This window comes from Acipenser ruthenus, chromosome 29 (assembly GCF_902713425.1).
Source record: "Acipenser ruthenus chromosome 29, fAciRut3.2 maternal haplotype, whole genome shotgun sequence".
Classification (NCBI taxonomy): domain Eukaryota; kingdom Metazoa; phylum Chordata; class Actinopteri; order Acipenseriformes; family Acipenseridae; genus Acipenser; species Acipenser ruthenus.
Window position 1 is genome coordinate 9643409 of NC_081217.1, and position 17539 is coordinate 9660947.

Genomic DNA, 17539 nt, shown 5'->3' on the forward strand with positions numbered 1-17539 from the left:
GGGCTGGCTAGTTCGTAAGACATGCTATGATAATATTATTGATATCAGTGCCAGCTGTAAAGCCTAGGGTTCATTATCAAAGTTTTGCTTCTGGTTGTTTCAAAAAGACTGTAGATGTTGAAGGAGCGAGGCGAAGGATTTCTGCCAGCACTCTTTATGCTGAACAGCTCTTAGCTGTAAGTACTGCTGATATAAATTCACTGGCTTCCTTCATCTTGTTATCTCTGGAGTACTGGGTTTGAATTCAGTACAAGCAGTAAATGTCCCAGGCAGCACTGCTCAGTTCCAGTATGCTCCCTTAGCTTTGTGCAGCATTCAGTAGCATTTTCTTTCAAGTGTCCATTACAAGAGTAAGGGTCGACTAGTGTTAAGTATATTTTCTTTACATTTCTGAATGTTACGTCTGATTATGAATGTAACAATGAAGACAAAAATGACCCTGAATCTCAGGTTCTTTGGTAGTAGAAATTGATTTTTTTTTTAAAAAAATTCATTAAGTATATGGAAAACTACAAAGTGGTATGTAATTCAATATGTTAACGTATGAAGCAAAATGTGTTAATTCTATAGGCTGATGCAAAACGTTTGGCCATAGGTGTACAGGGCTCTAAAACAAGTCAAGCCGCTGCTGGAGAGTGAAGTATGGAAACTCTATTGGAGTTAATATATAGATGTAGGATATTGTGTGTAAATCTCAGATGACCAATAGGGGAGCACTAGCTAACCTGACATGGAATTCCTTGGTATATTCATACAGTATATTCAACCATGCATGTCTTCAGAGACACCAATTCCATCCCTGTCTTTATTACGTCTTAAGGAAAAGGAGAACAAAGCCATGAAAACCATTTCCACAAAAACCCTTGAGGAGGAGCGCCATCATTTGAGAAGTGTAAGTATTACTGAAATGTGTCGTTCTCTTACACTTTGTAAATGACTTGAATGGAACGTGGGTGAGTATCGCTTTCATAGCAACAAGCATTTCTACTGAAAGATAAAAATACTGAAAGAAACTTCAATTCAATGACACGCCATTTCAACTCGCCTTGATCCTACGAGGGCTGTCTGCAGCATCAGTGTGAGACAAAGCTCATGTGATTATCAGTCTCACCCTCAACATCTGAACCTCTTGGATTGTATTTGTGTATATTAAATTGAAGGAATATTTGAAATGCATCTTGTCACAATGTCATTGTCAGCAGGGAAGCTGAGACGAATGACACGTGGTTTAGAGAGGAATCCGTTATAAAACACTTTACTGGCTACCTTTGAAGGTGTTCTTTATGCAATGTACATTTTAAATATATTGTATTAACTGTTTAAGTGATGTGTGTTCTTACCATTCTGTATTATTCATGCTGCTTAGAACATGATTGATTGTGTGTACTAATAATGACCTTAACAGTGTTCTTTATTCTCTCTCTCTCTCTCTCTCTCTCTCTCTCTCTCTCTCTCTCTCTCTCTCTCTCTCTCTCTCTCTCTCTCTCTGTTTGTCTGGCAGATCATTCAGAGGCTGAATCTGCTGAAAGTGCTCAGGGGCACCACCCGGAGGATCATGAGTTTACTGAATCTGGCCAAATCGTGCTATCGGACTCCTCAGTTAGGGCTGACATACACTCACAGATCTACGATCAGACACAGGTGATGGGAATCTGAACAACAAGACATTCATTAGTTAGGTTTCCAGTTTCTCAAACTCTTAAATGGCATCTTTAGGTAGTGTACTAAAAGAAGCTTCTTACAATTCTTTGATAAATGTTTCATCTCAAAGGCAATGCGTTTAAGTGCAGTACTCTCAAGTTGTTTATTACATGCTTTGATAACATTTAAAAGGCGTTGCTCTGGTGTAATAAACGGCAGTGGGTGAGTTTCAGAACAGTGCATAGCCTCTCCGTGCTGGCTCCCTCTGCTGGCTGCTTGTCTAACAACACCTTTAATAATCTCTGCAGGAGAGCAGGAAGGAGCCTCCCAGAGAGAGCAAAGCAACCGTGGATCACCCTCTGTCGGCGGTAAGAAGGATTGCATTTACACGATCTGCATAAGAGCTGTAACCTAAGCGTGAACTGTGACCTTCGATATCAAGGTCACCCATTTACTGAATAGTACAATATCAGCCTCCAAAATATCTTGTTCCTTTGAAACCAGCATCGCAATGTAACTCATTTCCATAATTCATTTAGGGGGAAAAAATCGCAAACTTAACAGTGACTTAAAGAAACAACAAATTATTATTATTTATTTCTTAGCATACGCCCTTATCCAGGGCGACTTACAATTGTTACAAGATATCACATTATTTTTTACATTTATTTATGTACACATTATTTTTTACATACAATTACCCATTTATACAGTTGGGTTTTTACTGGAGCAATCTAGATAAAGTACCTCAAGGGTACAGCAGCAGTGCCCCCCACCTAGGTTTGAACCCACGACCCTCCGGTCAAGAGTCCAGAGCCCAAATCACTACTCCACACTGCTGCCCACAAATTAGAATAATTAAATAAAATAAATAGTATTAACAAAATTGGTTAATCTGTTTAATAAAGTGTTAACCGGTTAAACAAATTGACAACAAAATAAATAGGATAGTGTGAAGCTTGAAAGTATACCATCGTAATTCATAGCAAAGTGACAGCATGGTAAAGCACCAAATTGCCTGCAGTAATGCAAGTCAATACATTTGAATAGCAGCCCGGTGGTATTTGTGTTTCACTGCAGGTCACAGCAGCGCGTTAAAGCTGCTTCAGTCGAGGACCCCACGGGCCCTCCCTTCCCGGAGTTTCTCTGTGGCCGGTGGATCAGCGCTCTGCCCCAGTCGATACATCTGCCAGGCAGACGCATCATGTGCCGTCCCTCAGCAAAACGAAGAGAGACGCGGTGCTGTACGCGCTCCTGCCATCACATGCTCAAGTACTGACCCAGGTACGCGCCGCCAGTTTGTATTTTAAAATGTTACTCACGCTATGAGAAACTTATTTGAGGTCTGTAACACTATTGGGGATGGTATATCTGCGCATGTTGCTGCGTTTCCTTAACTGACCAGTCTTTCTGCTATAAAGACCTGACGGGTACCGAGCACAGAGAATCACGTTTTAAAGGTTTTGGGACAGTGTTGGATGCCTGTGTAACATGGACGCTGTTTCTGTACAGATGTGTGTGTACGTTTTATATTGCATGGATGCGCGGTTCGTTTTAGACAGCGGTTCTTCTGACCCTCTGCTTTGTGTTTCAGATGCTTTCTATGCCAGGAAGAGGAGTGACCGGTGCTGCCCTTGTATCAAAGCTAGCTGCTAATCACATCCTTTCAAATTGCAATAAAAGACCCTTCATGGAAAGGAACCGTGTCCGAGCTATGCTTTCACCAAAGATCCTTATAGATGACCACGTTGTGTGTCTCTGACTGTACGCGACGTCGCGCTGTTCGGGTGGACGGGCTGTGCGAAATGATTTATTCTAACGACACCCTTTTCACCACGTGTTAACTTATTATCCTCCCCTGTTTCACACCTACACGCTTGCCAGCAACTGTCACGAAACTTGGTATATTTAGCACAAGTTATTAAGATTCTGGAGCTGTATTGAGGTGTCAGTTTGTTCCTTCGTGCACGCCTTATATTTTTGCATGTGGAGAGCTGCTTATCAAATTGGGATGAAACATTCCATTGCTTATTCACCACACACTGAGTCTCCCATTGTGAATGTACAGCCGTGGGATGTCTGTTACTAACATGCTGGTGACAAACACAACATTCAGGATTCTGTGACATAACTTTCAGGTGAGGGGTATTACAAGTATAGTCGCATGTACTAGCAGTATTCAAGTTACGTGTTTGACTGCTAATCCACTCAACTTTAAGAGTGCAGTTCTCAAAAATGGCCGCCAGGTGGCACCAAATCCAAATACTGTACTGTACTGTTCTCTGCTCTGTGTTTAATGCATTCTTCAGGCTACAGTAGTTTGAGGATAGCAAGCGATGTGACTGTGGGGATTAATGATCTTGATAGAATACCAAGACTATAGAGAGCTAACAAGTGTTCCAACCTGCACACAAGCACGGCTTGTGATCATTCAGAACCACTGTGCCTGATTTACTGGAAAACCCATTCGCTTTGCGATGGGAAGTACCCCTTCATTAGTGCAGTAACACTAACACACGCCAGGGCGTGCACATATAATCCAATCCGCAGGCTTGCGCTACAAACACTTGAGATTTGTTATTTTTAGATGTTCAGCATTTCTAAATGTGAGTTGCACAAAATGCATGTCTCGCTTTTCCCTCACAGTTCTTTCCACTTCTCCTGTTAAGTTGCAGCTCGAGATTCCTTAATTAGTGCTTGTTAATTGGATGCGTACATTGATTTATTCAGCGCTAAACCACGGCTTTATAATTAGAAGTTCTGACACTCGGTGTTTACACCTCCACACGAAAGCGCTGTTCATATTTTATCTTGGTATCTGAAAATTGTTGACTGATACATTAAGTGTCCTTAAGAGAAATATATATATATATATATATATATATATATATATATATATATATATATATATATATATATATATATATATACATATAAATCATTGGCATATACCGTTACTATCCCATAACCCCAGGCAGAGATAAATTGGTATACTGTATAAACATATGAAAATGTTGTCACTGTTGGATCATTTTCCCAACTGCACCTCATCGGTAGAGCCACTGTTGACCCTTAGCAGCCTAGATTTTAAAAATAAGAATATTATTACGAATGTGGACGAGGAAACTTTGCTAATCTATCATCAACTGGAAATGTTCGTTAATCGTATTGGTACCACTGCACTGACGCATTTGATGATGGGACAATTACATATCGGGATACTAATTTATACAATGCGTAAGAAAGAGGTCTGAGGTGGGTAAAACAGACAACATAAACAGATATTTAACCCGCATGTCCAAAACAATATCATTTTATTCGAATAGAACCGAAAAGCGTTTTAGGCATTACGTAAGACATTTATTTTTCTCATGGGAGTTTCTACAATATTATCACGTCGTAGGCCTGTTGTTAATATTTTACATTACGTGCACTCTGGCGTAGCTGACGCTAAGCACTACTGGAGAAAGAGGAATCCTGGTGCTGCAGTTTTAACAGTGTTGTGAGATTTGAACTTCAGCCCCCAGAAATAGAAGTGATTTGAGCTGACACACGGTTACCTGAAAGCGCCGCCTCTATCCTGCACACCGACTCAGGTGTCGGCCGGACAGGTCACAACTGGTCGGCAGGAGAGCGGGCGGCCCGCGCTCCTATACGCACCCTCACGCAAAACTTGTAGGCGCATAAAAGGCGTTACTGCACGCCCCCCCCCCCCCCCCCCCCATCCCCATCCCCAACCCTCACACCGCCCCCCTTACTCGTGATATGAAAAATGTAGTGGTAGACTGATAGTGCTTCTGCTGCATCTGCACTGTTGAGAAGACGGAATTAATTATTAAAAGCTAAGGGATCAATCTAGAGTAGTGCATCAGGGAGGGGAGAGAGAGAGAAAGGGAAAGTGCAGTCCTGAGTTTATATACACGCCTAAAAAGCATGCGAATCCATGCCATAAAAGGATAACGCGCCTCCCGTGTCTCATTTGTAGGTAAAATGAGCTACTCCGCCGTCGAGAAAAGAAAAGAAGCGGAACACGGAGACACTCTATAATACAATATTAACCTTGAAGCAGCACGTTGGGTTGATATCTCTGCTGCACTATTAGGTTTCTTGAAAAAGAGATTACTTATTTATAAACATTTTGTACAGTTTATTTTAAATATATAGCCTATGGACATGTATGTATGTGTATATTTATTTTCCTAAGACTGTGATGACATTGCAATGTTGATTGGGTATAAGAGAAACGACGAGTGAATTGCAAAGGGTAAACTTATTTCAAGGTGCTGTCTGTTGGCTTTATAGGCCCCTATATGAAAGGATAGTCGCGCGCCCTGACATTGAAACTCAGGAGAGAACACAGGCGAGTTCACACTGCAAGAAAAGCGGTGCTTAAAGAATCCGCTGCACCGCCTTTTACAAAAGCGCACTCGGGGATGTAAGAATTGAACTGCGTCGAAGATTTGATATAAAATGGAGCAAATATTTCGTTTTACCAGTGAGTGATATCGCCAGATCCCTGCATTAAACAGCGGTTGCTTGTGTAACCAGCGTCTTCTAGTGATCTGAACAAACATGTTTGATTTTGCTGAAATTCTGGCGATGGAGCCCTGCAGCCCGCGTTGGATTTAAGGAGAGGCGGATATGGGAAAGAGGGTACCGGAGACACCCATTCACATTGCAGGCATCGCACTGGGTAAGAGAAGAAGCGTACCTGTCGCTTAGGGTCTTCAGAATATACTTTGATGAATTACTAACTTAATGTATTTATGAATACGTTATTTTATACGTTCAATATATCTATCTATTTTATTATATTAAATAAATAAAATACAACGATCAGGTTATTTCCACAGAGTAGTCATATGAATAAATAATACATTTCTTTTCTTGTAAATGATGTTATTAATTATTTGTGAATATCGTTTAAAAAATACTTTAATCAACCGCCACGGAAAAAAAGCCCCGCACACCGTTTTAAACTCGGGCTTTTTCAGCATTGTGTTCTGAAAAAGAACGTCGACTTCCTATAGCACGGGGAATGCTTTCTTTGTTAGAAAACTATACATGCGTGTTTGATTCGTATTATCCCTAAAGATTTGAAAAGGCCGTACTTCAATAACTGTGATATCTAATCCTGGCGTGTGTAATTCGAGGTATCCGAATAACGATCACAGATTCGCTTCCTCAATACCACCAGACTTTATTGCATTGTGAATAAGACCCTCTGCTCCCATCAGTTGAATTCGTTCGTACTTCTTAACAATAACACCTCATCGAGCTGGATCTGCAGACTGTAGGACTCATTTTAATAAATCCTCCACAAGACATACTGTCTGCACGGGCACGAAATAACATCATGTACATGGTTCTTAGAAATATTAAATATGAAATCAAATGACAAATGTATGCAGACGATAGTAATAGTAACCCCTATATACTGTATTTGAAATAGCCCCCCACCCCAATAAAAATAAATAATTAAAAACACTATACCACTGCTACTACTAGAAGAAGAAGAAGAAGAAGAAGAAGAAGAAGAAGAAGAAGAAGAAGAAGAAGAAGAAGAAGAAGAAGAAGAAGATTGTGATTAATATTGGTGTTATGAGAAATCACTCGTTAATAAGGCCACCTTTGGACATTCCTATTATTAAAAGATGTATAGGTGTGATGGGAGGATACAGAACGTTGCTTTCATCATTCAAATATGAGGTTTAAAATATAAATTTTACTGTGTCCAATAAATAAGCTTCGCACAAGTCGTGCACGTTGTTCTAGTACATGTATACGTGCACTGTTCAATTAGCAGTCGTGAAGGTTGTAAATCTGTCTGTGAAAGAAATACAATTATTTAAGCTACAGCTATGAACTGTAAAGAAGATGGTTTGTCATCGCGAAACAGCTTTTGTGAAATGTTATGGGTTCATGGGCAGCACAAAATGATTTTGATATATATATATATATATATATATATATATATATATATATATATATATATATATATATATATATATGTTGTTTTTTTACTATCAATCTCATACATTTAATTGTATATTTATTTATGTATGTGTGTTTTTATATATATATATATATATATATATATATATATATATATATATATATATATATATATATATATATATATATATATATATATATATTATAATTCTGTTTTTTTTTACTGTAACCTTAGTACAACTCACAAAGAAAGTAGCATAATGAAAATTAAATGGCACGACACGAGTATGTGGAGTTTCAATAGACTAATCATTTAATAATAATAATAGTCGTTATATACAACTAAATAGACCAAGGCTATAGGCAAAATATTGAGAATATTCACAAAAAATGTGCGCAGTTTGAGTCGACTTTGCGCCAAATCAAGTTCATCCTTCACTCTTTAATTTGCCTACCCTTGCACCTCATGCTTTTACTACAGTAAATATGTGTATTTATTATTATTATTATTATTATTATTATTATTATTATTATTATTATTATTATTATAAACAATAATTACAGTATTTAAGCAGAGCACATAAGCAATGGAAAACGACATACCTGGGCGATGAAAATCTATTATAAACGCACTATTGTTAATTTTAAATAAACAGAATATGCGCCAAATGTAAGGCTGGGGGTCCCGTCATGTTTTGTGCCGTGTTCAGGCCTAAATGTTTCAGTCACATCGGGGGGTGTCTGAAAGGCGTGTACCCGTTTTAATCCCCACGGTTTCTGATTTCTTCCAAAGGGTTATACCCCAGCCACCTGTCACTTTTAAAAGACACTGGAGATTTCAATGGGTTCTGCGTGCGCGTGTATCTGCAGCGCTAAACCCTTTCATAGTGTAGTGCTGTTAATGTACTGCCCTATAATCACGGGTGTAGGTCTGCCGTTTTAAATAGTGTTTGAGGTTGGTGGCATTCCGTTGATATGCAGGATAGAGCTCGCAAGCAGGCGGGCCGGGTCAGGATTTGTACAGCTCTAATTTGGAAGATTGGTCGGCGAGAGGATTTTGAACATATGGCGTGTTTTTGATCGCTATGGGTTTCTCCACGCTGAATGCCCACGGCCCCCAGTGGACGTTTCCGTGTCAAATTAGACCAACACGAGCTTGTCCACAGCTGCTTGTGCATTGCTTAATTCAATGCGCCGGGCGGGGCTTGAGAACAGCATGTCATTTATACTGCTCTGCAGTTCAATACTGCATGTAATGCGTGTAGACTTTAGCAATGTCTTAACGGTATGAAGCTTCTTATTCAAAGCGTTTCTTTAATACAGTGTTTTTAAAATGTTCCATTGTGTGTTTAAATGTGTTTATTACGAATAATATCATAGTGTGGGGATAATAATAATAATAATAATAATAATAATAATAATAATAATAATAATAATAATAATAATAATATGAAATGGTAGTTTTTTTAAAATAATAATTATTCAATAAATCGAATAGGTTTATATTCTGTATGCTATATTATTGTTTAATATCATAATATAATTATTGTTTAGCAGTAATAAAGCAAAATAAATGTATTTATTATTTGGAATCAAAACCAAAGATTTTTTTTCTTTACTTCTCTATCTTCTATTTGTCGATTTGTATGTTTTACAGCCCAGAACATTAAACGTAACATTTATGACATATAAATACATTCAGATAAATCTGGATTCATATTTTTTTACTGTCTGAAATTAGTTATACACACTAAAGAGGAACAACAACTAAAATATAAAAATGTTAAGGGGGTATACTGCAGGGCTATATATACAGTATATCGTAGCTATATTGTTACAAAATATGCTGGATGCAGCAGTTTAAAAAAACGATTGAAAAAAAACCCTATGTTGCAGTGCACTTATAATGCATCTATGGCTGCTGCAAAAATACTTTTCTGAATCGCCACTGCAATGAACAAGCCTGCTACTGTATTTCAGTTAGTCGTTCTGTGTATTTGTGTAAGTTATTATAATACAGATTTGTGCTGAACAGTTAGAGACATGTACATATTTGTAAATGCTTATAATTTGTGGCCTGTTAATAATAATAATAATAATAATAATAATAATAATAATAATAATAATAATAATAATAATAATAATAATAATACATGTGTTTTATAGACCAAATAACATTTATTAAACGTATCAGACGGCTAACATAAATGTTACATTGGACATGTTAAAGTTTGGTTGGTAATACTAAATAAAAAAAATAATCTCCTATACTCGGCTAAATGGCCGACAATTTTGAACACATATTTTTGTAGCCTATTGCGTGCATATTCCAATATTCCAATATTCCATTCCGATTTTAAATTAAATTCAAATATTCCTATTAAAAAACGGGAGCGGTTGGCAGGTGGTGTCTAACTGTAGGTGTGTGTCACCAATTGTAATATGGGTTTAAACGCTATAGAGCAGGGGTGCCCAATCCTGGAGGGCCGGTGTCCTCCTGGCTTTTGTTCCAACTGTCCCCTAAATTACTTAATATAGCAATTTAGTGTACAGTTGGAACAAAAACCAGGAGGGCATCGGCCCTCCAGGATCAGGATTGGGCACCCCTGCTATAGAGGCTCGAACTTCAATGAAAACCACAAGAAAGCGTGTAGAATAGCGAGGCACGTTTATCTCATGTTGGGTGTAGTAGCTCGTATGCCGGCCGTGTGCTTTTCTCAGCGCTGTGTTCCCCGGCACTGGGGCTCTCTCTGTGAGCCCGTTTGAGTCCGCGGCTCGTGTGCGGTCTCCGGGGAGCGCAGGGTCACGCCTCCGCTGGTACCAGCTGCTGTAGAACAGGACTGATTAAGCCCCTGTGTGTTCACGCTGACAGCCAAGTCACAAATCACAGGATGATTTATTCATATCAGACAGACAGAAGAAGAGCCTCCATCAGAAATATGTCAGCTAGATAAATCTTCATCTCGCTAATTGGTAAACTAAGATACGTGACTGTGTCATACCAATTATATTAATACAGAACACATTGTGTCGATAAACTATATAGTACACTTAGAAGTGTGTTTGCATGGAAGGGGTATTAACCAATAAAAACCTTTTCTTAATTATTCCAATAAAAAAAAATTGCAAAAAAAAAATCGTTTGGTTCATGATGTGATTTATCTAGTACCACAAAAATAATGGCACAGCTGCTAATGACTTCCTGTGCTGCAAGTCACGTGGTCGAACTGCAGCTAGACCACAGGAGTGAAGAGGAATCGGCTGCAGTTTTAACCAGTGGCATTATATTTGTCAAAAAATCCCCAATTTAAATGATACCAAACAAAGCAAAGAACCAAAACATCTTCAGCACAGGAAACGGGGGACCAGTGATAGTTAGCACTCCTTTAATGAAATGTGAAGGTTGTGGTTTGCATGCCTTTTTACGGCTCAATTCACTGTGTTTTGATGATGCTAAGTATTGTTAGTGGGTCTGTAAAGTCACTGGAGGACAACACTGGCAGGATTAATACAGAGTTAAAGAGTGGTGCAATTAAGATCCATTACAGTGTAAATCATTAAAATAGCTCCCACTGTCAGTGTTGATAGGTTATAGATCTAAAGACAGGTCTTAGTCTAGCAGACAAACACTTCAGCATGTGAGACATTGAAAAAGACATGACATGCTTATCCAATAGCAAACGTCGACAAACTGACATAGTGGTAGGCAATGGCTGCAGAGGACATTTGAAATGCAGCAACTGAGAGCAGGTAGAGTGAGCACGCTGTACTGAGCAGGGAATTACACAGGAAGAACCCTGTCGATAACGACTACAAAAAACTAGGGGTGCCCACCATTTCATTTTAACCACCCTGTATCAATACACGGCAACAATGGGGGCACAAAATATTCCCAAAGTAACAATACGACACGGTAAGTATTTCCCAGTACTGAACTGCTTCAGTTAAATTCATTTTAGTGGCCAGAATGGCTGACAATAATTCAGGAGTCAGCGCTTCCTTAATTAGTGTGGTTTAATTGAGCTGCACAAGCCCAGAGGCTACAAGACAGAGAGTGAGAGAAATGAAATGCAGGTTATTATTCAGCAGATATTAATCATGACTAGCACAAGTGACTGCAGCTCGGAGTCCTGAGCATTGATAGAGTTGGGGGCCATGGGAGGGAGGCGGGGCTAGAGAGGAGCCTGAGCCAGGGAGAGGGGCGGGGCTAGAGAGGAAGTGGAGCCGGGAGGGGGCAGGGCTAGAGACGAGGTGGGGCCGGGAGGGAGACGGGGCTAGAGAGGAAGTGGAGCCGGGAGGGGGCAGGGCTAGAGACGAGGTGGGGCCGGGAGGGAGGCGGGGCTAGAGAGGCTGGACCAGGGAGAGAGGCGGGGCTAGAGAGGAGGCTTGGGCCGGGGAGAGAGTCAGGGCTAGAGAGGAGGCGGGGCCAGGAGAGTTTTTTCCCTTTGGAGTCGATTTGGAATAAAAAGCTTTGAAAATGCAATGTCGGGATTGTAGTTGCAGTTGTTGTTCTTGTCGTAGTTTACTGATTCACTGCTCTCTCCCCGCAGTGCTCCTTGCAGCGGCCGTGTCGGCGGAGGTGAAATGCGGGAATATTTACAAGGGCTTCTCGGACTGCGTTCTGAAACTGGGGGAGGACATGGCGGCCTACCAAGAGGAGCAGGAGTCAGAGCAGGGGTTGCAGGTGGTTTGCAGGTGAGGAGGGGAGAGAGGAGGGTTGCAGGTGGTGTGCAGGTGAGGAGGGGAGAGAGGAGGGTTGCAGGTGGTGTGCAGGTGAGGAGGGGAGGGAGGAGGGTTGCAGGTGGTGTGCAGGTGAGGAGGGGAGAGAGGAGGGTTGCAGGTGGTGTGCAGGTGAGGAGGGGAGAGAGGAGGGTTGCAGGTGGTGTGCAGGTGAGGAGGGGAGGGAGGAGGGTTGCAGGTGGTGTGCAGGTGAGGAGGGGAGAGAGGAGGGTTGCAGGTGGTGTGCAGGTGAGGAGGGGAGGGAGGAGGGTTGCAGGTGGTGTGCAGGTGAGGAGGGGAGAGAGGAGGGTTGCAGGTGGTGTGCAGGTGAGGAGGGGAGAGAGGAGGGTTGTGACTCCAGGTTAATCCAGGCAAGATAGAGACTGCAGGCACTTCAGTACTATAAATCACTGTGAGAAAAAAAACATTTGTCAAAATTCAAGTGCATCTTTTCTTGTGCATAGAACATACGGCATCGTTCTAAAGCTGACCAAGCACTCTTTCTGCTTCTTTGTATTTCATGAGTATAATCTTTGTTCTCTTGTTATCAGAGATGTCATCTCATGCAGATTGGGGAGAGGAATAAGTAAAGTTGCGCGGTTGTGTCTGTTCAAACTGTGCACAATGATTTGTGTTATAATAAGAGAAAACCTGCACAAGAAGGATTCATATATCAACATTGTCCTTCTGCATCATTACTATAGCAATACATGCTCCTACCACAAGGGGGAAACAAGCAAAAAGGGCGACTAGTTGCCACTTTAAAAAATATGAACGCATCATATTATTAATTGTTATTCTAATATTTGATAATGTCTGGTGCTGTATTTGTGAACGTACCGTTTGCTAACATTTTACAATGACTTCACAATCAGGTGATGTGCAGTTAGTAGACTAGCAGTTTCTGAGGTCCACTGTCACCTTTCTGTTTGACTAGTTGACTATTTGATGGTACCACTAATTGTGAATCCTCTATATTCATACCAATATGGACCCAATCACAAAACCGATTAGTTTGGATATTATCTCTATAACTAGTCAGTGTATAATTATTAATGCATGCTGGCTCTCTTATGGCAAAATAATGTCTTCTCATGAGTACTGTTTGCTTTTATTAATTCTAAATACCTGCTAGTTTCCACTTTAGGATTCAATCAAATAAGTACAGCACATGCTCAATGCTATATTCTATAGTGAGATTCTAGCAATGTTTTCAGAGATAGACATGTTTTTTAAAGGAAGGGCTTATGGACTGTAAACTGGTTGTTTTGGAAATTTGACTGAAAAGCCCATTTACACAGAAAAGTGTGTTCTAGATATGTTTTGTTCAACTGTTGCTTCTTCACTCAGGACAAGACCACTTCTGGAATGTACCAACTGTAAATAGAGGGGGGGTGGGGGGGTCACACAATACAGGCACACTGTATCAGTTCACAGGGCTGTACCAAGTCAGGGCGGGGGTGGCTCGAAGCCAGCCTCCGGCCATGTAGTGAGCAATAGCCTGGATATTTAATAGGTAATTACAGTGAGTGGGAATACTAAATAGGGTATTTGTGTAAGAGGCATGGCCAGGTTTGCTGCAGGGAAAGCAGGGGAAGCAGATTATGCTGAAATCCGAAGAGCTGCTGTAAATCCTAAGGGCAGGAACACAGGCACGGCAGAATAATTGATGTGTTTCTTGCTGCACGACGTAATGAAATTCATAGCATTCATACGTGTGTGCTTGTTCTTCATTGCAGTGGGATATTTCCCTGGAGTGCTGGAGAATAGCTTGTACTTGTAATTTAATCACAGATCGAATGGAGGCTGGCTTAGCACGTGTGTGTGAATAGAGTGAGTCGGATGACTGCAAAATAACGGTCATGCAGCAAAGGACTTCACAAGAGGCACAGTGCATGTTACACCCAGACAGTCTCATGTGGAAAATCTCCGTGCTGCTAGCTCCTGCTAAATTAGGAGCTCTCAAACACATTCCACTAAATCTTACCTAATATGTATTGCCATGGCATGGGTTTCACGGATATACTAAATGTGTATTTCATTTTTTTAATGGTAATAAAAACAATGAAACATTCTAAAATGTTTTTTCCTCTTAACTACAACCCCCAGAAGCAACTCTGATTGGTCTGTCAGTAACCAATCGCTGCTTTCTTTATGACTTTTCAATATTCACAGCATTCTCACATGATGGAATGATTAGAAAATGTGTGTTGGCCACACCTATAACCGATAACCACACCACAGTTACTGGTTTCAGAAACCCTTTCACTGCCACATGACCACATTAATGATGTACAGATCACACTGTTTGACATAGTGTCTTTATAGTTGATCCACAGCTGTATTTTATGATTCTCTCATTAATATCATTCTGTTTCAGGGATGGTGATGTCATAATTTGAACCGCCAGTGTATTATTTACATAAGGGAAAGTCACGAGTTGATGCCGGTTGTTGCTGTTCTCTTTTCAGCCACTGGGAGGCGTTCCACGTATGTGCCACCACAGCCCTATCGGAGTGCCAGGAGGAGGCGGGGCGTATCTGGGAGACCTTGAAGGAAGAGTCCAAGAAGATCCGCTTCCAAGGCAGCCTCTTCGACCTGTGCAGCCCGAACGGGGCTCCACGACTGGGGCCACTAACAAACTACCTGTCCCTCCTGCTGCTGCTGCTCCTCCCCACTGCAATCACCTGGCTCTCTCTATAGACACTGCAGCAGCCAGCCCACACCGACCTGGCCTTGAGAATGGAAGAACACCCCCAGATTCAAAGTGGAATCTTCCTTTCACCCACAGGGGCTGGGCAGCACAGCTCACTCAACACAGCCCGGGAGGGGTCATTCGGATTCAATCCGCTGTAAACAGGTTCACTCCCAGACAATCAGTGTCCATTTGAGAAAATACTACTGTATACAATAGGACTGGTAAATACTGTAGCCCCACTCATTACAAAGATAAATATGTATTCTGTAGATGTTTGCTATTGCTGTAGCATACTCTAGTATTTGACTGTTGGGGAATTTGGTTTAGAGAGGGTTGGGGGAGGCGAGGGCATTTAGTCGCTCCCAAGTGTCATGAGCCTGCATGAGGTGGTGTTCTTAATGAGAGAGTGAGATTAACCCTTTGCCTGTGGTGGAATGGCTCGGTTTAGTAGTTTAGGATGGAAAAAAAAAATGTCTATATATTTATTTATAAATGTATTGCTGTGGAAATAATTGTTATATTTACATTGCCATTATAAGTCGCCAGAGCATATTTTTTATTTATTTTTTTATTTATGAAAAGCAAGCTGTGTTGCCTTTTTGGTCTCAAATGCTCTCCTTGTTGGCGTATGACCATGATAAAAAAACAAACAAACAAACAAAAAAAAAAAAACGCTTTGCTAAACATGATTACTATTGGTAAAAGTGACCTCTGTGAGAGTAGATGTATTTATGGAGCCCAGTCTTATGAGTTTTTCTATATTTAAAAAAGTGTGACTTGTCAAGTACTTGCACTTCCAGTGTGTTAGATGAGGAGGCTCATTGAGGCACATCATCATACACAATGTCACTGGCATTGAAGGGTTATCTTTGACAGAAAGGACATTAAAGTTCAGCTCGGAGTACAAAAGAATATTTCAGTCTTCGGCAGATTCAGACATCACACACTCTTCACTCTTCTAACACCAAACAAGATCATAATGTCAGCATTACGTTTCTGTAGCACTCCACACTAGGAATGCTGGGTCTTGTAGTCTCCTTTGCAGAAGACCATGCTTTATTAATTAAGAGAATTGACACGTCTTTGTAAATCAACTGCTGCTACTTCAAAAGCTCATGTAGTTGCAGATAGGGACCTCCGCCATATTTTCAGTGTTAAGGAAACTTAAAGTCGTACCCATCTCATTGACCTGTGACCTCATTAGAGATGTAAGGATATGATACCTATCACGATATGCAGGTCACAAGGTGATCTGTCTCACGGTATGATAGTATCACGATGCATGCGATGGTCCTCATGGGTCACTTGTATGATGCTTTAATAAGATCACATGATCATTCAATGACGGTTTTGTTAAAACACATCACTGGAGTGAGATGGGGAGAGTATGTATTCATACCACCTGTGAAACACACTCTTCATTCAAGAACAACGTGGTGAACTACAATGAGCTATGTTGTGCTTTTAGTCTTGTATCGTGATACAAGCGATACTGACCTCTATTACGATAAGATATATCATGTAAAGAAAGTAGTAGGATTCATCAATAAACGATAAATCTGTACACCTCTAGACCTAATATGGCTGCCATGTTGTCGTGACTTTTTGGTTTCCAGATTAAATACTGAATGAAAAAAGATGTGAGAGATTGGCTTTAGATTCTGTAAATGAGTGTACTACATAGTTCTCGAGTTCCATTAGGGGGGTTGTCCAGTAAACATGACCGTCCGTAACGGCATGGCCTCACACAACACTTCACCTTTAATCTTTTCGATCCATGAGATTCGAAGGCCCAACGTAAGAGGGTAGAGCTTGGGATCAAACCCACGACCTCGCGTCTCAACCGCTATGCAAAACAGCCAGGCTGCTCTGCACTTGTGATCATAGAGCATTTAATCTCATCTCCCCGACAGGGGTCACAAACCTGAACTAGCTGTGCATCACACTACACTGCCCGTTACATAGGCACAGATGTGAATAGATGGAGCCCAGCAGCATGATGTCACAAAGCAGTTTGAGAAAGCGGCTGCAGCATTGTTCTGGACATTACTATGAGTGACTGCAGAGATCAAGATTACCTGCTAATCTCAATACCTGCCACTTCGTCAATGGAAAATTATTACAAGAACGTTACTGTTAACTTCTGTTTGCAGCACGTTAATAAAAAAACATGTCGCAGATCTATGTATTCTCTGATCCTAGTGGCATCTCATTAGTGTTGTTAATTCACATAATCCATCGAATAAAGTGATCCGCTATGGCCACACTTGTATAACAAACTTTATAACAAATAGGAAGTCTGAATCTCAAACCGTTTCTATGATGTGTATTTTTATTGGACAGTGACGATTATGATCAACATCATATTGGGATCCCTTACAAATATTATCCTGAAGAAACCCTAGCAGAACCATTAGCAGACCACAGAATTACCAGCACAGCAATGCCATGGATCTGGAGCCAATATACCACAAGAGTCTTGATATGGTAGCACAGTGTCTGCTATTGATATGACCTGGAATGGGT

General features: G+C 40.7%; 1 protein-coding gene and 1 long non-coding RNA gene across 3 annotated transcripts; both read left to right on the forward strand.

The window, feature by feature from the left end:
* Positions 1–825: 825 nt before the first annotated feature.
* On the forward strand, positions 826–2011 carry LOC131702120 (uncharacterized). Its single transcript, XR_009309290.1, has 3 exons — positions 826–892; positions 1502–1641; positions 1950–2011. It is a non-coding gene; the product is annotated as an uncharacterized LOC131702120 (long non-coding RNA).
* A 3419-nt stretch (positions 2012–5430) lies between these two features.
* Positions 5431–15709, forward strand: LOC131696475 (neuritin-like). 2 transcript variants are annotated; one of them, XM_034907721.2, is made up of 3 exons: positions 5431–6334; positions 12147–12291; positions 14787–15709. In XM_034907721.2, the coding sequence occupies exons 1-3, from the start codon at positions 6283–6285 to the stop codon at positions 15016–15018; spliced, it is 429 nt and encodes a 142-aa protein (XP_034763612.2). In that variant the 5' UTR covers positions 5431–6282; the 3' UTR covers positions 15019–15709. The 2 variants fall into 2 exon arrangements, with proteins under 2 accessions (XP_034763612.2, XP_058859708.1); XM_059003725.1 differs by lacking the exon at positions 5431–6334 and having other exon boundaries at positions 11948–12291.
* The last annotated feature ends 1830 nt before the right edge of the window (positions 15710–17539 follow it).